This window comes from Nannospalax galili, unplaced genomic scaffold (assembly GCF_000622305.1).
Source record: "Nannospalax galili isolate Female #2095 unplaced genomic scaffold, S.galili_v1.0 scaffold563, whole genome shotgun sequence".
Taxonomy (NCBI): Eukaryota; Metazoa; Chordata; class Mammalia; order Rodentia; family Spalacidae; genus Nannospalax; species Nannospalax galili.
In genome coordinates this window covers 1790287-1811840 of record NW_008350459.1, presented here as the reverse complement: position 1 = coordinate 1811840, position 21554 = coordinate 1790287, and the positions used below count along the sequence as shown (strand labels likewise).

The 21554-nt window shown below is 41.8% G+C and overlaps 1 protein-coding gene across 1 annotated transcript in view; it reads left to right on the top strand.

Moving 5' to 3' along the window:
- LOC103745759 (nesprin-1-like) overlaps nt 1–15627 on the top strand; it is a gene marked incomplete in the record, with an annotated part of 95465 nt that extends 79838 nt beyond the window's left edge. The window contains 5 exon segments of the mRNA XM_029570753.1: nt 518–646; nt 2552–2764; nt 3784–3876; nt 5189–5247; nt 13149–15627. Of these exon segments, the coding sequence (XP_029426613.1) occupies nt 518–646; nt 2552–2764; nt 3784–3876; nt 5189–5247; nt 13149–13389 (735 nt within the window).
- Nucleotides 15628–21554: the final 5927 nt, after the last annotated feature.

Genomic DNA, 21554 nt, shown 5'->3' with positions numbered 1-21554 from the left:
TGGCTGCTCTTGCAGAGGACGCAGGTTCGATTCCCAGCACCCACATTCCAGCTAACAACATCCATAACCCCCTTTCTAGGGGATCCAAAACCTTCTGACCTACACTGGCATTGCACTACACAGGTGCACTTACATGCAGGCAATACACTCATATACATAAAATAAGAAATAAAAAGTGGGATGATTCAAGTACACAAAGAGTAGTTGCTTCCTTGCAAACTGTCTATTAGTACTGCTCTTCTTTCAGAAATTGAAGTCAGTCTGCTTAATGTCCAAATGTTCCCACAAGGGATAAGTTAGATGCTTTTAGTAAGAAGATGAACTCACTCTCAGGTCATTCCAACAGCACAGGGGCTGTTGAGCTTGGGCTGTGTTCTACTGCCTTCCTCAGAGAAGGGCCATGCGCTGATCTGTATACCAATGTATGTTTAACAATGGGAGCAGTCAGACAGAATTAAAATGTATTCTAGAGAAATGTGTTGTCTATAGCTATTTTATGCTCTCTGTCTTTCAATAGGATTTCCATGAAATGAGCCATGGTTTGCTTCTCATGCTGGAGAACATTGACAGAAGGAAAAATGAAGTTGTCCCTATTGATTCTAACCTTGACCCAGAGATACTTCAGGACCATCACAAACAGCTCATGGTGAGAACGCTAGTTATTTTTATTAAGGATGCATTTTTTACCTCTTTCATGGTAGTCTCTAAAATTATGCTCTAACTTAAGTCTCTAACTTAATTCCTTAATCTTTCCAAAAATGTGTAAATCACACCCACCAACATTATTAACCATCACTTGGTTGTTCTAATCTTAACTGTTCTTAATCTCATTTATCTTGTGTTTATTAAGCCAGATTTTTGATGAGTTGTGCTTGCTTTTAATTAGAACTGTATATGCTCTACCTGTATTCTCTAAGTGTGTATCTGAGTTTCTTTTCCTGATGCTGTGATAAAATACTCTGACAAAAGCAATTTAAGAGACAGGGACTATTTCTGGCTCACAATTAGAAGGTATAGTCCATCATTGCAAGTCAAAGCAGCAGGAGTTTGAAGCAGATGGTCACATGGCATCCACAGTCAGGAAGCAGAAAGGTAAAAGCTGGTGCTCAGCTCACTCCCCCATTTCACACAGTCCAGATGCCCTGTGCAGGTAATGGTCCCACCCCCAATTAAGATAATCTCCCACAGGCAGGACCAGAGACCTGTCTCCCAGGTGATTCTATATTCTGACAAGTTGAGAGTTAACATTAAATATCGCAATATATTTAGTGGCATATTGTGAAAGAACATTAAAACTATTAAAACTAAGAGAGACAGTGACAAGGACTTAAATATGCCAGGTGAAACGTGAAGCTGAGTGCCAGGTTTGCAGAAATTGATAAGATGACTTATTCTCGTCTCACAAAACAGACATACATCCAGTTCTTAGGAAGCAAGAGGCTTTTTCTGGCATTAAATTCAAGCAGAAACTTACCAGGCAGATTCATATACAGGATGTTGAGACAGCATAATGGTACAGTACAGCATAGTTAAGTGATTTTTTCTAAACAGTAAGGAAGCATACTTGAGTTCCATTAGGAGAAAATGCTTCAAATTTATAGGTCTCCATAATTTTAAAATGTTATGTCATAGCATTTAGCACTCACTAACCTGAACTACCGAATTGGTAGCTTTTAATTCAGTGCTAGGAGGGTCTTAGAAACCAAGATAGTAGTGCTGCTGTATTTTTACTCAACCTCGACCTCTGGCATTTAGCTGTAAATGACAAGTCACCCTAGAGTGTTTTAAAAGTTTTGCCTAGATAGCAGAGCCTACCTAGGCATGTTTGAGTTTTACTGCATCTAGATGTTGTTCTGGTTTGTTTCTCCATTGCTGTGACAAAACACTCTGACCGCTACCAACTTGGGGAGGAAAGGGTTTATTCAGCTTACATTTCCCAGGTCACAGTTCATCAAGGAGCCCAAGGTAAGAACTCAGGGTAGGAACCTGGAAGCAGGACCTGGAGCACAGGCCATGGAGGGATGCTGCTTCCCTGGCTTGCTTCCCTGGCTCCTGCTTTCTTATGCAACACAGGCCCACCCACAATGGGCTGGGCCCTCCCACATCACTCATCAAGAAGATGCCCCTCAGACATGGCCACAGGCCAGTCCAATAGCATCAATTCCCCAACTGAGGCTCCCTCAACCCAGGTGTGTCAAGTTGACACTAAAGCTATCCAGCACAGATGTTAACATTTTTTTTTCTTATAGCCCATTTGCAATAGTACTTTACATTATAAGTATCTTTCCAAACCTCACTCAACTTAATCTTACCAGTAATTCTTACTATAGACCAGGCATCCAATGAAAACACAAATCAGGGAGGTTCAGAGACCTCTCAGAGCATCTTTGGCAAAAGCAGGGTTTGCACAGTCCCCAGGTCCCATTTCAGGAGCTCAGCCCTGTTTAGAGGGCGAACAACACATTCTCAGTTCTGGTTATGATGACCCACATGGAGAACTTCCTCCAACCACCACAACTTTTTAGAAAGATGTTTTCTTTTATGTACATAGCAAATAAAGCACGAGCTGATGGAAGCCCAGCTCAGAGTGGCCTCACTGCAAGACATGTCTCGCCAACTCTTGGTGAATGCCGAAGGTTCAGACTGCCTAGAAGCCAAAGAAAAAGTCCATGCTATTGGAAACAGGCTCAAACTTCTCTTGAAGGAGGTCAGTCATCATATCAAGGATCTGGAGAAGTTATTGGACATGTCAAGCAGTCATCAGGTAAGCCCTCCCAGACATCGAAGTGTCACATCTCCTACTGGAGACTGAAGCATCACATCTCCATCTGTTGTAGAAAGGCTCAAATGTAGCACTTGTCAGAACAGAGTGGCCACTTTCAATCACTGTTCTTTCAAGAACTGTCTCAAAATATAAAAGCAGACTCATAAACTTTTATAACAGGACAGTGCTTTTGATTCTATCAAATCCAAGAGACTTCTTAATACTGTCACTGTCAACCCCGTTACTGTGACTACTGTGGTGATGTATGTCACTTATTTAAGAAACCTCACATTTTCCTTTACACGGCCATGGTACAGCAAGCCAGTCATTGCATGGGAGTTTGTATTAAACACCCCAGAAAGCATGAACTTTCCTTATGAATTCATTCATTCATTCATTCATTCATTCATTTGAAAACAGTCCTGTGCTCATTTATCTTATGGAGTCTGCTCTACCATGGTAATCATTGATTTTGAGAGACGTGCCTGTAGATAAAGTGGTGCTTGTAGGGTTTCAGACATTCAGTTGTGAAATCCCATCACAAACGTACAAATGCTTCATCCTTTTGTAAGCAGGCCAAGCACAATCCCTTCTGAGTCACAGCAGGCCGAAGCAGTACAATTGTTCTGATTCCACACTGCAGACTCCTAGAAGGCTCTCTTTTGTTTCTAACTGAAATGAATTAGATTCTGTCTGTCTGAGTGACCTGCACTTGTGAAGCAGACTTTTCCCACTCTCCTAAGTCTATATTAATTCACACCCATGTCACTAAGAAATAGTAAAGCACAGTAATAAAACTCTGGCTATGTTTTCCAGAAGGGCCAAAATTACAGCCAAGAAATCTCAACAAAACTAGAATAATTTGGTTCCATTCCATTTCTCCCATGAGCTGGTCTGATTTTTCTGATGGACACATAGAGATAAAGATGAATAGAGCTGGGGTGGGAAGCACACAGCTTATACAGAGCCCTCAGGACTCTGGGACATAGAGTTGTTAAAACGATGCTTTTCCTTTGTAGGATTTGTCTTCCTGGTCCTCTGCAGATGAACTAGACACCTCAGGATCTGTGAGTCCCACATCAGGAAGAAGTACCCCAAACAGACAGAAATCGGTAACTTCCTACAGCCCCTTTTCAATTGGCCCATGGAGCGGGGTGGGGGGGCAGTGAAAAGTGATAGTTTTTATGCCTACAGGGTCCACATGCTCAAAACGGTAGTCCCCAGATAGGAAAGAGCACCCATCCTTGTAAAGGTGCCCCCTCAGCCTTGTAGCATGCCCTCAGGATTGGAAAAGAGCATTTTTAAATGCCCTCAGTGTGTGGCTGATATGTAGGTAGAACAATGATTTTTTTTTTCTTGCCTAAATGGCTGTTTCCTGAACTGGTGCACATGTGTACCCTCTGGCTCCTTCCCTCAAAGTACCACTCCCAGGCCCACTGATGGGCAAACTGTGAAGGTCTCATGGGTCCCCTGAATTGATAAGACAATTGTTATATTGACTCTCAAGTAGAGAGGCTTCTAAGTGGTGATCCTGAAGGGCTTCTGAACATTAACCCTGAAATGGTAGCTACTCAAGTCCACCCCATACTCAGTCTGTGGTGGGGACTGCCTCACTTCAACACCCCAAGGATGAAAAGACAAATTTGCCCCCTGCCACCCTCTATATCTTGATTTCTCTGTGTAATTAGAAGCTTGTTTTTATTTTTGTTTGTTTTTTTTTTGTTTTTTTTTTTTTTTTTGGTCTGGCTTTATGAGCATATTCATTCCATTTTCCCTTACTTTTTAGAAGTAATAATTTCATTTGTATTTTTTGTTGTGTATACTTATGTTGTATGCTGGTAAATGTATTATCCTTTTTAGGATTTTTTTAACCAACATTCACTAGTTTCCTATAGATCCTAGTTTAAGAATGTAAAGGAATACTGGCTTTTCAGTTAAAATTTTGGTCTTAATTTATCTTGAGTATGTAACTTGTTGGGCTTTATCTCTACAAAGAACCATGTCATTTTCCTACCAAACCTTCTAATATTGTCTCTATGACCTCAAATTTGCAACCCGTATAAATTATCCTGTATCCTGTATCTATAAGGATACAGATTAATAACATGAATTGTATGTTTAGAATGCTTATTTAGCATAGAGTCATTTGTGTTTCCACATGAAAAGAGGGAGCAACTGTGCCCACTGTGTGTGGATGCCAGAATCACAATATAAGTTGATTTAATGACTGATGCTGTAACCATGAATTTGTTCCACTTCTTCCACAGAAGAAAAGCCAGTTTCCTTGGTTCATGGGTACCGATCATTGCATTACATTCGGTTTGTTTTTTCTTTGCTGCACTTTTAGTTATTTTCATCGGTAGCTTGTCTTTAATTGCCTGGACTGAACATTTTTCTTTCTTTACCCCTGTTCATTGCAAACAGCCATGAGGCAAATGTAGTCTCTCACAGCCTAGACCCTCTGTCAGCAGTCCAAAGAGCAGGTACCTTGTTCTCCTGGTTTCCACACTGTTTTATAACCCCAAGAGGATGATGAAAATTGCTCATGATTTAGGGAAGCCTCCAATCTGGTGTGCTTCAGGGTAGTTAAGAAATTATGCCTTTTCCTAGTAACTCGGAAGAGAAGTTTCTCCACGGAGAAAGGTAAATGTCATATCATATGATACTTGGATTCCATCAAAACTTTGTTTTGCTCTACCTATCCCATCTAGTCCTTTTCATCAAAAGATGCTCCATGTGTCCATAAATGTGGGTTACAGTTGGTGGCGCAACTGCCATTGATTCATGGCAGATTTTTATCATCCTCTTCTTTCAACATTTTACAATAAGACAGGTAATTGATCTGTGAATTATTTTACCACTCACAGAACCCACAAATCTGCATAAAATGCACTAACATCTCCAAGTTTTTATTTTACCTTCCTTTTTTATCCAGATTGTGGGTTTTGGATTCTCAAAATGGCCAAGTCTCATTTAGTGTTCTTCACTTAAATTACAAGTACCTTCTAGTCTTCTAAGACTCTTTTGCTCACCCTAAAACTCCTCCCCTGCCAGCACAGAGCCACTTACATTCTTCACACTCAGCGAGCACTTTCATTCTGAACTCAAGATCAGTCCATGCCCTGCTCAGTCACCTACTGAGATCTGACCCCCAACTGCCACCACCACCCCTCTGCCCGTGCTTGCCTCTGGGTCCCTCGTTCATGCAGTTAGCCATGCTTCGCCTTCTCTGTTGTTGCTGTGATGTCATGCCTGTGCCTTTGCCTTCCACTCATCAGTTCATGTTTCCCAGTACGTTTTTTCGAAATGAAAATACTGTCCTTGCAGCTGGCTTTTCATTCCCATTCCAAGTAGTTCCCTGTGAAAGTTTCTGCCCCTCTGGAAACTTATCACCACTGAGAAGAGATCTAAATTCCTGGAGGGAGGGTGGAGAAAAGGGAATCTAGAACTGAAAGCAACCCCTGAGTAATAAATAGTAGCTTTAGTGCCCCATCTATGTGCTGGAGTGCTGGCTCTTTTGTGTGGCCTTCCTCACTCGGCTGATGGGATGCAGAGGGTGTTTTGGTTTACGCATCCTCTTACTATAATTTTTTCTCCTTTTCTGTATGAAGATAATATTACAGAGTTTTTTTTATAATCTGTAATAAATTAGCAATAATGAAATATGGAATGAACCTCCCAGGGACTTTGGAAGATAATGGTGAACATCTGTAGGTGCTCTTAAATCATCTTAGCCCACTAGGAAGCAAGGCAATCACATAGTATAGGCAGATCACTGTATTATATGTATCCTCTTCTTCCTACAAATGGAGGATCTGCCATGACCACAAATGAAGAATATCATACATATAGGATTCCTCTGAGGAAACTAGAGATTCCATCTTTAGTTGGTAAAAGTGATGCTGGTGGCAAGGGAAAACCTCTTACATAACAGCTACAGTAATTATTTTTTGGTTCCCAAATATTGAAGTTACCTGTTATCCCAATGATTTCAGACAGCCATATAGATCTTTTTAAAATGTCTAAGGCGTTGCTTCTTAGGGCAAAGGTTGCTTCCGTGTGCCTTCTAACAGGACTTTTGCCTCTGGGTCGGCCACATGCTCACTCCTCTGCCCAGCACCGCTGATTACCGTCTTTCTGAAAATTCAGCTTAGTGTTCACTTTGTTACTTAGGAGGGAATGCGTTACAAAGAGTCTTCACCTGATTGGCAAGCTCTGTCAAACACTGGCAGACAGGCTATGGCTCAACCTTCTTGGCCTTCTGAACTCCATGGCACCTTGAATTGGGTGCACCCAACCCTGACTGTAAAACACAGAGGCCACTAAGGGAATGGACTTCACTCACAGTCCAGGCTGTCCCACTGTTCCTTGGCATAGCTACTAGAGATACCTTGTGTTTGATCTTGCACTGGTCTAGCAAATTTGAAAGGTTATTGAACAAGCAGGAGGAGACTATTACCCTCAGAAATCTGTAATGAAAACATTTTAGACAGATTCTTTTATCAGAGAACAGAAAGAAAGTGCTTTGCAAGGACTGTGTATTATCTTGAAGGGGATAGTAATGGTCTTTGTTGTTTAAATACAAAAGTTAATTTCATACTCACCTACTTCATGTTTCAGTTGGATTAAAAGGTAGCAATTCCATATCCTTGTTTAACATTATAATATTCTAATATGGGTTGAGGCCAGAGTTACTGAGCATCTACTCTGTTGGGTCCTAAGCCTACAGAGTTAATACATGATGTTTCCCCCCCATTGAGAGATTTGCAGTGTATCAGAATCTAGAGATTCCTTGAATCAGTTCTAGAGAGCTTCCAGGAGCTTGCTAAAATTATAAGAAACTGAAAAAGATCTGTGCCCACATTTACAATAACTCATAATATTCATGGTTTTTATTTGAGATTAAAAATGTATTGTAGAAATGTGCTTTCAAAGCAATGCTCATGATGGTCTGGCTCGTACTTTTTTCCTACATCTGACTTTGGATTTTCTAACCCTGTCACCAAAAGCTCTTCAATATAGATATGCTAGTATAGATGAGTTGTGGTTAAAAATGGGAAGATTTCGTGCCAATTTTCAGCAAAATGAGACTATAATTCTCTGTAGGCCATGCAGGATGAGGAGTGATGACTTCGTTCTAGCACTGAGAACAGTGGAACGCAGGACTGCCCTGGACTCTATTAGTCTTGGTACCAAGAATTAAGGCAGAGTGAGAGTCGCAAAGGACTGGCTGAAGTCCTGCTAGGGAGGGACAGGAGGCCTCATTTTAAATTTGTTCAAGGTAGTCAACTACATCTAAGCAAGCCAGTGTGGTTTTTGCTTATACACTAAGTTCTCCCATTAGTGCTGTTCGGGTTCTAGTGGAATTTGTTTTCAAATTTCTTCTGTTGGACTCTTTCTTCCTGGGGGCTCTGTTTATTCAAACCACTCAAAGAGCCCCAGAATAAAGGAGTTACCTTTGCAAGGCAGGCTACCCTCATGCACCAGGACAGCTCTAGGATGGGCTCTACCAGTCTTTTCTTTTACTATTTTGAGGTAGGCTTTCCCAGTGTTTGGGGGAGAAGCAGTCAAGCAATTTGGGAAATTCGTTACCTCTCTGAAAAAAGGCTGTTAGTAAATCAGAAATGTTCCCCCTGGGAGAACAGACTGAATCCAGCCACTCCCAGGGACTCCACGCCACACACCTCCTATACAGTCATACAGAATCCAGCCACTCCCAGAGACACCACTCCACACACCTCCTGTACGGACATACAGAGAGTAATGAGGAGATGCTAGCATTTGCTTAGTACTAATGTGCTTCAAGCACCGTGCTGGGCATTGTGTGTTACCTCATCTAACTTTAAAACCCCATGACATGGCTAGATTTCCCAACTTACAGAAGGACAAAGGATTAGAGGTATGAACACAGGTACCACCTGACTCTGGACCCTCACCACTCTACCAAAAGGCTGCTATGGTAAAATAAGTCAAACAAGTGCACAGGACCAGCCAGGTGTCCAACTTAGAGTAAGAGAACAGAGATCTAGATTGGTTCTAGAAACTCATCTTCTGAACCACATATCTGGGAAGTACTGGATTTCAAAGACCATAATATAGAAACTGAGAAAGTTCTGCATAAAAAAAGTATTTACCATACTGCCATTGCTAGCTACCAGGTGTCAAAATTATCTGAAAATACATTTTCAGTCAGTTTTACATGACATATGCATGGAGTAATCTCACTATATTTTCCTTGATGGTACAGAATTTTCAGAACGAGTCACATCTGTGTGCAGATTCTCGAATCTCTCACGTCTCTTTGTCATGTGCACTTTCTTTTGTGTGGTGTGTGTTGTTATGTCCTGCTGTCTCCCTTACCATTAACCTTCCTCTGTATGTTTTGGAAAAGTGACAAAAATTTCTAGGCAATTACATATCCATCAGCTTGAAGGAGGTGGAAGAGGGAGATACGGTAAATATTGACTTACAGAGAACATGCACGTATTTTCTGGACAAAATTATTTAGTTCCTTGAGTAAAGTCACACATTTAATTTTCTCATACAAATGCAGTCTACACTGGCATCCATGTATATATGAAAACTGATAAAAATGTCCAGGAACTGGTCGGCTTGTCCCCTTTGTTCTTCCCCTTTTGAATTTCCCAGGACTCTTGAAACGGGTGAATTTAGATCAACAGGTTAATATTCAAAAGTACATTTATACTTTGAGATCATTAACCTACTGGTACTAAAATCTCCAGGAAAGAGTTGCCCTGGATAAGAAGCAAATTTGGCTCTGTTGAAACTCTACCAGAACGCCAAGAGGAAGGGCATTTTTCTCAGAGTAGACATTTCAGTAAACTGCGTAGACAGTCACCAAGTACTGTGTGTTCTCTTTCTCGCAACCTCAGTCCATTAGTTCTCCCTAAGTTGGCATTCTTCAACATTAGAAGTCAGGTGGGTGGCAATTAAATTTTAATAAAGAATGCTCTGATGTTGTTAAATGTGCCATGTCCTTCAAAAGATTCAGTCACATGTGAGTCCGTGCTCCCAAAATGATGACCTTTCCGGATTTTGTTAGGAGCCAAGGCACAGCCTCCTTTTTGATCTTGATCTTTGACTTCACCAAAGCTAATAATTGACAAAGATGAGCTACCAGCTCTGTTGAATTGTATTATCAATTGTATGTGGCCCTCTGCCCATCGCTAGTCTTCAAATGTCTCCCAGTGAATCAGATATTTAGTCATGCAGGATGTGGAGCTCTCTTCTGTTGTCTTATCACTCATCCAACTAGAGGAGGTGGTGAATGTTGTTTGCCGGGGCCAATTTTCACGTCAACATACACTGAAGAAACATATACTAAAGAAAAATTCAATACAGAGTTTGCCATCCTTTTATCCCATCCTTCTCAGGACATTTTAAAGCAAATGATTGAAAACAAAGTCCAGAGAGTATAATGTTGCTGCCTGTGATTCTGCCCCTACCTGAAAATAAAACATCCTTATATTGATATGATGGGTGATCGGTGCCTTTATGACTGGAAGCATTGGTCTTAAGCACAGGGAAGCCACTTCAAACACTTTAGAGTGCAAGTCTTCTCTTTGCTTCTGCATGTGAGATATATGAGGTATAAATATGACCTACATACCTGTCATTCATGGCCCCAACCAATACATCATGATATGGGGTTACAATAGAGAATGTGGTGGGCAGGGATCAGGGAAACATTTTGCCAAATCTCTTTAACTTTGAAATTTGGTTGTTGATAGAGTCTGAGTTCTGTGGCTCTGGAGATGGCTTGGTCTGTTAAGTGCTTCCTGTACAAGCATAAAGACCTGAGTTTGAATGCCTAGCATCTAAGTAACAAGCTGCGGGTGGTGGTGTGCATCAGTGATCCTCGTGCTGAGGAGGCAGTGATGGGGATCCCTGCAGCTCATTGGACAGCTAGTCTTGCTGAATTGGTGAGCTACAGATTCAATGAGAGGACTTGTCTCAAAATAACAGGAAGGAGAGCAATAGGGAAAGATACCTGATGTCAGCATCTGGCCTCTACCTATACACACACATATGTGGGCACATAGTCATGCATACACAAATACACACACACACACACACACACACACACACACACACACACACTACACACAAATATAGTTGAAAGAAAAAGAAGACAGAGCCCAAATTCTGATCACTGAAGTCTCAAGGCTGGATTCTTAATTCTGCCCCTTGCTAGTGGTGTAAAGTTGAGCCTTTTACTTCATTATCTGAGCTCCCTTTTCATCATCTATAAAATGTGTGTTAATAAACACACACTTCAGATGCCTATGATGGGGATTAAAGTAGAAAACTCAAGATAAATGCTTAGAGTGCTGTCCTACAATTTTCAGAATAAATGTTAACCCTCCTCAGCTACTTAGCTATAAAGTGAGAAGGTGGAACACATACTCTTTAAGACCCTCTCTCAACATGAATATTTTATAACTAGGTAGCTGGGGATGTTTCTATCTCCCCTTCCATTAGTAAAGCACATAACATATTTCTTTTATCCTCTACTGTTTTTTCCTCAAAATGTACATTTTCCCCCATCCAGCTCATTAGGAATAATTTACTAACTTAACATAAGGACAGTTAAGCAGTTTGCCCACTAGATGGTGATTGAACTCTTATGGCTGCTCAGTGGGGGCCCCATTTATACTCACAAACTAGTAGAAGTCATAAATTACACTAAACATAGAGCTGAAAACTTAGAAGATCCTCTAGCCTGATTTGAAAGGCTGTCATACAACTAACATGAGTTGGTCAAGATCACACCACTTTTAGTTGTGAACTTCAGGAGGAAACAAGGTTTTAATTTAGGCCAATGATTTTTTTTTTTTTTTTTTTTGGTCTTTTTGAGACAGGGTCTCCCTGTAGCTCCCGCTGCCTGGAACTCACTCTGTAGACCAGGCTGGCCTCGAACTCATAGAGGATCTGCCTGCCTCTGCCTCTCGAGTGCTGGGAGCCAATGATTTTTTTGTTTTTTCCATTACACATCAAGAACCATACTGGAAATGCAGTGCTTCCTAGGGCATCAGTGCCAGCCTCTGTCCCATCCTTCTTTGGTGGTTTAATGACAGAGATTTGAGTAATCTGTTCCCTTCAAGAAGACTATAGCTATATTCCTATTTGAATATTGATTTTCTCAAGTGCCACTCCTTATCCCCTACTGTTCAGAAATTAACAGCCAACAGGGAGCTACAAAGTTTTCTTATGAGCCAAAACTTCAGACTTACCAACATATCTTTTACATCTTATTCTTTCAACAACCTAACATGTGATGTCCTTACCTCCAATCATACTAAACTCATTAGGGAATTCATACTAGGGCCTTAGGAATGTGTCTTCCTGGAATATCTATTACTTTCACTCACACAGTGTTGTACGGGTGTGCACAAGATGCCTCTTGTAAGTAAAATCCCTGTGTTTGTCTTTTCCACAAGTAGTCCAACAAAACCCTGCTCCCCCCCCAAAAAAACTGTCATACGCAACTCAAAATCTGCTTCTATATTCAGTACTTATAACCACTGTTTCTTATGAATACTAAAAAATCTATGCTTTATCTCTAATGTACTAATAGGGGTAGCAAAATGTAGAGCTTAGAGTCGAGGAGGAACCTTTAAGATGGTAGTCTGTCCTCTCCAGAAAAATGAGGTCAGTTTTCCAAAGCCAGCAAACTAGTGATAGGACCAAACTGGGATCTACATCTCTCAGCAGCAGTGCTCTGTAGATAGATTCCATTGCTATTTTCTGTGCGGCTTTGAATCTGCTTAGGTCAGGACCAGATGCTGGTTTGGTGCAAGATGAAACCAGGGCCTGCTCTAAGAGTAAATAGCTCTCCTGAATCTGAGCAAAATGACTGGGGTTGTTTTTATCCTTGATTTGGGCATGTCCAAATGGTTAGATGGTGTGTGCTCTAGGGTTCTGACAAAAATTAATTTTTGCTAACAGTATCTCTGATATTCTTAAGACAAAAATATACTGTATAAAACATCTACATTTTAATTATCCTGGATTTAATTTCTACAAGTATCATTATTGATGGAAAAGGTTTTACCAAATTGAGGAATAAAGGAGTGCTTTGAATGTCATCGCCTTCAGTTGACTGACTAGATATTTACATTTTGTCAGTATGTTTTCAAACCAGTTTCTTTGGTGGTGGGGAAGGAACTGGGGCAACCTGCAGAAGGCTAGAAGTTGTTCTTTGGATGGTGGGGAAATGACGGGCGCCTTGCGGAAAGCTGGCTGCTCATTGCCAAGTTGGGTTGTGTTTTGCATGGCCCTTTGTCTTCCAGGAAGGAACAGAAGCAAGCCCCAGCACCATCCAGTTTTTGCGTTCAGTTGTTTATGTTGATTCTCCTCTTAGGTCCACAAAAGGTGGCTCAGGTTCCTCCCTTTCTGAGCCGAGGCCCCCGCGGGCAGGTCGAGCCTTCCTGGTCCGAGTGCTCCGGGCAGCGCTCCCCCTTCAGCTGCTCCTGCTGCTCCTCATTGGGCTGGCCTGCCTCGTACCGATGTCAGAGGAAGACTACAGCTGCGCCCTCTCCAACAACTTCGCCCGATCATTCCACCCCATGCTCAGATACACAAATGGTCCTCCTCCGCTCTGAACCAAGCCGATGTCATCAGTACAAACGTCGACAGCATGAGGACTGGGCCGAAAGCAACCCCGGGCTGTTGAAGAGGACCTTGATCTTGGCAGAAGCCTCGGCGGCAGCTTCAGCTCTCCTCCTAATGTGTATGTGTAAATCATGCCTTTGGAGTGGATGACAAACAGGAGGAGACTAAACAGAAGGTTTGGGAAAGATACTTGATGCTTTGGACCTTAACACAAAAGAGACTGAGTTAAGGTCATGAAGAATTCCCTGGACCCATGAAGTCTGGGCCTTTGGCCCATTGGCTGCATAGCCAAGGGCTCCAGTGGGCCATCCGGGCAGCTTTCCCGTGGTGCTGCTCCATCCACCCAAAATAAATGCCCTCCCAAGCACCGTGTCAGTATCGTATAATCTACCAACCAATGCTGAAGATGTGTTCAAACTTGTAACACACCGTTTTTAAGAGCTTATATGGCAGCTTCCTGTTTTCTTTGTTTTCCTTTGGGGCATGACTTTCAACGTTTGCTTTAGAAGCACAAGCTGTAAATCTAAAAGGCACCTTTTTAAAAAAAAAAGTATAAAGAAAACTTAGATGTAATAAATATGATCATGGAAAGCTTTATGTGAAAAAAGATGAATATTATAGTATAAAAAAGATATTTATGTATGTACAGTTTGCTAAAGCCAAGTTTTGTTTGTATTGATTTTTTTGCATTTATTATAGATACTGTAAAATATTTTTACATGTCTGAGTCTTTTCTTCTCCTAACAAAATGAATTGAGTTTTCATTATTCAGTAGAGTAAATTAGGATGCAACTGAAATTACATGTTTTGGTTAGACTGTACTTTATGTATAGCAATGCAATTTATACTATGATAGAATGATTTGATGTAGTTTTAAACAGAAGAAAAAGAAAATTTTCAGGTTGTAGAACCCTTCCCCCCAAGAACAAATTTGCAAAACATCACTTTTTCTAAGTGGGACAATGCAACAAATGTATTCACTGACTAGTCATATCTAATTCTTATTACACTAATGGTCAATGGAATTTTTAAAAAGCTCAGTTTTCACAATCACTGCCTTAAAGGAATAATATATGTTGGATTCTTCTAGGATGCAAAAATGGCTCTGGATACTTAAGTATACAGCCAGCAGACTGAACTCACATATCCACCATGAAAACTAGAAAAAAATCGCTTTGTATCTTCTCTCATGACTCGTGCGTCCTTGCGTGCATTCCGTCCTTCCTCATCACCTAATATTACCCTCTTTGTTTGCTTTCTAAAATTTCTTTTTTTTTCACCCACACTTACACCTTTTGTTTCTAATGAATGCAGCTAGAGCATGAGGCTCCATGGAAGGGAAAGGGTGGCTAGCAGCAGTGCATATACAGGCAGAGGAATCCAGAGGGAGTCTTTTCTGTATGGCCAATCAAATCTCTTGGATTCCTGTTTCCTCTCATGTTCTCCATTCTGTTCCCTTTGTACAACTGGAAAAGCCTCTTAAGATTCCTTTCAGCAGCCCCTTCTCCCATCCACCCCCAGGATGTACGTGACCATATGTGTCTTCTTACAGTCCTCTCTTACTCAGACTCCTCCTTTCCTATAAGCCCTTAGCTAACAGGTAAGGTACAATGTTTGTTATTCATGTTTGAATACAAAAGATGCCCCCATGGCTGGAATCACACTCGCAGGCTAATTAGGAGGACTGAGAATTGGAAGCCAGCTTGGGGCTACATAGTGAGACCCTATCTCAAAAAATAAAAAGTTGAGACAGGCATGGTGGTGCACACCTTTAATCCCAGCACTTGAGAGGCAGAGGTAGGCAGATCTCTGTGAATTTGAGCCCAACCTGGTCTACATAGTGAGTCCCAAACCAGCCAGAGCTACATAGTGAGACCCTGTCTCAAATATTTTTATTTCATCCTCCCTCTGTGACCTTGGCAAGTGACAGCCCTCATGGAATCATTTGATGTACATGACAGTTTATCATTGAATAATTTTAGAAGGAATGTATAAAAATTCATATTTTAGACTACTTTTGGAAATGAAGGTTCTGGTAGTTTGAGTGCGTGTTCTAAATGGCAATGGTTACTGGGTGGTACTGCCAGCTCTAAGCACTGGAAGGAATGAGATGACTTCCCATTTGTATCTATGGCCCGTTGCCTTCTCATTGTTTGTGTCATGATATTCCCTATAATTGTTTTGAGTTTATAGTTTCTGCTCTAAATAAAGCATTTAGGCTAAACCAAGGTCCTTGAAATTCTCCGAGGCTGTCTCTGGCTGTCTCTGGAATTCCATGACACAGTAGGTTGAGTCCCACTTGACCAGGGTTTTTCCTGGGGCTTTGTAAGCTTACCCTGTACTGACTTTGGATCTTTTCATCTACCCCGGGGGTGGGGCCTGGGAGCTGCATACTAGGTACCTGCCTCTATTTATTCTCACCACTCCTCTCTTCTCACATAAAACAGTTCACAAGCTTGAAGAATATTCTGTCTATTTCTAGACTACTTAAGACGTCCCCACACTGAACTTTCTCCATGTGGCATTTCCAGCTTGAGTACTGGGCCTTCTACTATCAGGCAATGTTTGTCTCATGTCCCTGGGATATCCCCCGGAATGCTGTTATTTTAAATGGAAGAAAAGCAGTGTAGAAATACCCTGTCCAGCTGCTTTTGAAGAGAGTGCCAACAGTCCGGCACTCACAGCTGAAGAGATCCCTTAGCCCAAGTCTTAGATGGGTCACTCCTTAGGATTCATTCCTCCCCACATAACCTTCCCTGTTGATTCTGATCAAGCAGAGAGGCCTGGCCTCCAGCTCAGTGCAGCCCTTCTAGAGCTGTACCATGGTGAGGCAGGGTGGCGGGGAGCAACACTTGAAGGAATCTCGGAGCGTCTCTCCTCCGTACACAGCTGACTCACTTTCTGTGTTTCTCCCATCACCGAAAAATGTTAAGTATGTCAGAGAAAGCAAAACAAACATTTTCCCATGCTGTCAAGCAAACCCAGGACTCTGTACATATTAAGCATACACTATCACAGAACCACAACCCAGATCCTGCATATAGAAAAAAAAATTAAGAAAAATTTGAGAATACAGTCCCATGACTTCCTTAAACACCATGTAACACCCAGTGGGGTGTGTGAAATGCACTTCCATGAAATGTTTAAAGATTGGATAGCACATTGGGTGAAGACAGAAGGAGCCTGTTGAGTGAGTCCTGGGCCAGGAGGTCATGACTTTCTCTAAATGATGGCTTGGCCAATTGAGCACCATGCCTTGTATCAAGTGAGACCAGAACCTCCCTGTCTCCTGTACCTGCTGAGGGGTACAGGGTCATTTAGGATCATCCTCCCTGGCAGTAGTCACCCTGCTAATACACAGAGAGGTGTTCATCAAAGGCTTAGTGGAAGGAATGGGTGTTTGAAGACTATGAAAGAGACTCAGTGATGCTGTTGAAGTCATAGCTCTACGGTAGGGATGGGATGTCAGGAGCCCAGCCATGGGAAATGATGTCCCAAGTGTATGTTGAGTGAGGAAGGGCACAGTCCTGTTGGTAATGAGATGTGCACAAACAGGAACCATTAACACAGGTGAGCAGGGTGGGGATCTACAAAGAGGAAACAGGAGAACAGCAAACGGGATAGATTAGAAACCAGAAGCTCTAAGCACCTTCAGAAATCCAAGGAGGGATGACAGGTTTTCAGGAAAACACCGCTGGAGGCATAGGATTAGGCTGTCTGGAAGGACAGCTCAGCAGGATTCCTCTCCTAAAAGAAGTGAGAAAAGCCACTTAACCATGACTTGAAGGGAACAGAGCAGCCAGCCAGTTGCTGAAGAAAGGCCAGTGAGGATAGACTTAATTTACAGTCTATCTGTGACCTGGGACCTATATTAAGAAATTATGGCCCCAGCAGTTTATTGGTGAGACATATAAAAGAGTACAGACAAAAGAATAAGGGAGTGAAGTTATTTATGAAAGTTGGCCACAGCTACTTAGGGCATTGGATGACCTGGGTGTACCCAAGAACAATTTGACAGTTAGGGTCTTTGTTCTGTGGTTGCCTGTCCACCTTCACCATCACCTAACATCCACAGGGAACTGTACTACACTTCAGTAGCCTCAGAATATATTATGAGGAGATCAAGCAAAGGACTGAGACAGGCAGAGTATAGCCCATGCCCCCTCTGTAGATGGAACTTCTCCAGCCTCTTGCAGAGCCAAGTCCCAGCTAGTTCCCTACCTCACAACTTCCTGTTCATGGCCCATTCACAGCAGTCCCTACTAAGCCCTTGACATGCAGGAAAATCTGAGCACTTCACCATTTATCTCTTGAAATTTGTGATAAAAGTAAAGGAGGATGGCTAGAGAGATGGCTCAGGGGTTAAGAGCACCGGCTGCTCTTGCAGGGGACTCAGGTTCGATTCTCAGCACCCACGTGGTAGTAACTCCAGTTCCAGGGGATCTGAGACCCTCTTCTGGACTCCGTGGGCACTGTACAATACTACAACATGGGAGCATTTACATACATACAGGCAATATACTCATACACATAAAAAATTTTTTTTAGGTAAAGGAGGAAACCAGGAGTTCAACAGATACATGACCAAATATGGGCAGGGAAGGGAGATGAATTCTATTAGCTGTGTCTTTATTTTCTGGAAACAAATTTCCTTTCCTTTTTATCACCTGGTTTATGGTAGAGCAAAGTACAATTCTGAAAAATAAGACTGTGGAAAGAGGGGCAGGCAGGGTGGTTGATAAGCCTGGAGACAATTTTTTGCATAGTCATATGAGACAGTGAGGTGCCAATTTGGGTCATGAAAGGAGGTGTTTAGCTGAGCAGTCACTGCAATTTTAGGTTTAATAGCACATTGTGGTGATCTCGCTGTCATACTTCCAGCCACCTAGATATAAAGAAATTTAAAAGGAATGACTTCCATTCTTCAGGGTACAGCTTCCCACTCTGAAGAGCTGTGTAGTAACTGCCAGGAATACACAGAGAGCCCCACCCTAGGGGAGAACCTGCTTTCAGTGGAATAAACAAAACGGACCAACAGAAGGCTCTTCTGGAGCCCTTGCTCAAATCTTCTTAGGACACAGGACTGGGAAGTTGAAAATGGTCAAGAAACCAAGTGATACTCTGCCAAACAAGTTGAGCAATTAGGGATGTTTAATTGAATCTGAGGAAGCTGGGTAGACTTGGATTGATTTTCATAAAACATGAAGGTCATGGCAAAATGAACTACTTTGCAAATTTTTTAACCTGTTCCCCAATACAAGCATGAGAATGGAACTTGAAGTCACACTTATATCAGAGTCTTTCTTAAGCTGTGCTGTAGGTGATAGTATCTGAGGTCATAGGTGGTTGTGAAGTCATTCAGAGCTCCCTACTGAAGATGCTGTCAGAGTCTTGCAGATGGCCCCTGGGCCAGGCCCAAATCTGGCAAATACCTTCTTCACACAGTTGCTGAGCTCATAAGGTGACGCTGCTCAGGAACTGCCCACATCAACTGTGGTTCCAGGCATCCAACTCAGTCCTAAACTACATTTCCTAACAAGAAGGTTGCACAGCACACAGCCCACCACTGGTACCATACCTTTCTGCAGGATGTTCAGGCTGATGGGATAACACAGGGATGTCAGGGGCCAGGGTTTCCAGTCAACTATCAGTGTCGCCTGCAACCTTATACCTGCAGTACATTCACTGCAGGCTGTGCTTTCAGGTCACCACCTGCCCCATCTAAGAGTGCTTTTACCCTTCCTAACTGGCCACAGTTACAAAAGGTGTGACCAAGTTCCCATCCTCCCCCACGACTCAATGTCATCTTCATCCAATAATAACTTTTCGTTGAGTCTAGATGTTTAATCTTGGACTCTGCCCTGTGCATTGACCTATCTCTGATAGTTAACCTTGATTGTCAATTTGACAGAATTTAGAATCACCATGGAAATGAATCTCTGGGCATGTCTATGAGGAATTTTCTAGACTAGGTTAACTGAGGTGAGAAGACCCACCCTAAATGTGCATGGTGCCTTTTCATTGTCTGGGGACGTGGGCTGTAGAAAAGGAGAAAGTAAGCTGAGCACCAGCAGATATCACTCTGCTCCCTGACTGTAGATGCCATGTGACCAGCTACCTCAAGCTCCTGTAACCGTGTCTTCCTATCAGGATGGAGGACCCTTGAACTCTGAGCCCAAATAAACCCTTCCTTCCTTAAATTGCTTTGTCAGGTGTTTTGTCACAGCAACTAGAAAAGAAGCTATTAAGCCACCCACTGCTATTTGTTGTTTTAGTTTATTTTGCTTTGCACTGTGTGAGGCAGGGTACAGCTATAAGATCCAGGCTGGCCTTGAAGAACTTGCTTCTCCTGCCTCAGCCTCCTGATTGATGGGATAGAGGCATGCACCACCACAGATAGCTTCATTATTGTTTATTCATAGCAGTAGCTAGCATAACTGATTATGGTAATAATTTACGTGTCTAATATATATGTATATGTATATATATACATGTATATATATATGTATATGTATATAGTATATTATGTTTGTGTTTTAATATAGGTTTTTTTGTTTTGTTTTTTTATTTTATGAGTTTGTGTATATTGCCTGCATGTACATAAGTGTACTGTGTTGAGCAATGCCTGAAGAGGACTGAAGAGGGTGTCAGATCCTCTGGAACTGGAGTTTTGGACAGTTGTTAGCTGCCATGTGGGTGCTGGGATTCAAACCAGGGTCTTCTGAAAGGACAGTCAGTGTTCTTAACCACCGAGCCATCACTCCAACCCCGGGTTTGTTTGGTTTTATTTTTTATGGTCAACTATTTTAATTACAAAATATTCTATTTTCTAAAGAGAAATTAACAATTTCATCTGCCTTTTAGTCAAATTTCAATTTTCACTCCATTTTATGTACTGTATTAATCACTTTTCTGTTGCTGTGATAGAAACACTGACCCAAGCAATTTATAGAAGGAAGAGTTTATTTGCGCTTATGGTTCCAGAGGAATTACAGTCATGGCAGGGAGGCATGGTAGCTGGAGGTGGCTGGAGCAGGAGCAGCAGAAGTGAAACTCTCACATCATCATGCAGGCACAGGAAGCAGAGGGCGACTGGAGATCTGGCAAGACTTAAGAACTCTGTAAGCCCACCCCCAGTGACGTGCTTCCTCCAGGATAGCCACACCTTCTAAAACCTCCCAAAACAGCACCATCATCTGGGGACAAAATGTCCAAATACTTGGAGCCTAAGGGGGACATTTTCATTCAAACCACCACAGGTACCTTTCTATGCTTTCTTTTAAAAAATTTTATGTGTGTGGGAGGTGGAGGTTGTGTATGTGTATGTAAGTGTGCAGAGGTCAGAAGATGGCCTTAAATCCCCTAGAACTGGAGTTTCAGATGACTGTGAGCTACCTGACTTGGCCGTTGGGATCTGAACTCAGGTTCTCTACAAGAGCAGCAAACACTCTTCACTGCTGAACCATTTCTCCAGCCCCCTTTTGTGGTTTTTAGTTCTCTCATTCAAACAACATATACAATTTTATTGTTTCTTTGTAGTTAGTATACAAAGTAATGAGTTTCATTTTGGTATTTTATGCATTTATATTCACTGTAGCTGGGTGTGGTGGCACACATCTCTAATCCCAGCACTCAGGAGGCAGAGGCAGGTGAATCTCTGTGAGATCCAGGCCAGCTTGGTCTATAAAGTGAGTTCCAGGTCAACTGGGGCTACAGAGAGACCCTGTCTCAAAAACAAATGCAAAACATATATATCATTGAGTATTCTGTTCCTGTTTTTCTCCCCATTATGTTCCCTTGTTCCTTCTTGCTCCTCCCTCAGGCCCCTTCTGCTCTTGTGTCATTCATAGATGAGAGGTGATAGATGATAGATGATAGATAGATGATAGATAGATGATAGATAGATGATAGATAGATGATAGATAGATGATAGATAGATGATAGATAGATGATAGATAGATGATAGATAGATGATAGATAGATGATAGATAGATGATAGATAGATGATAGATAGATGATAGATAGATGATAGATAGATGATAGATAGATGATAGATAGATGATAGATAGATGATAGATAGATGATAGATAGATGATAGATAGATGATAGATAGATGATAGATAGATGATAGATAGATGATAGATAGATGATAGAT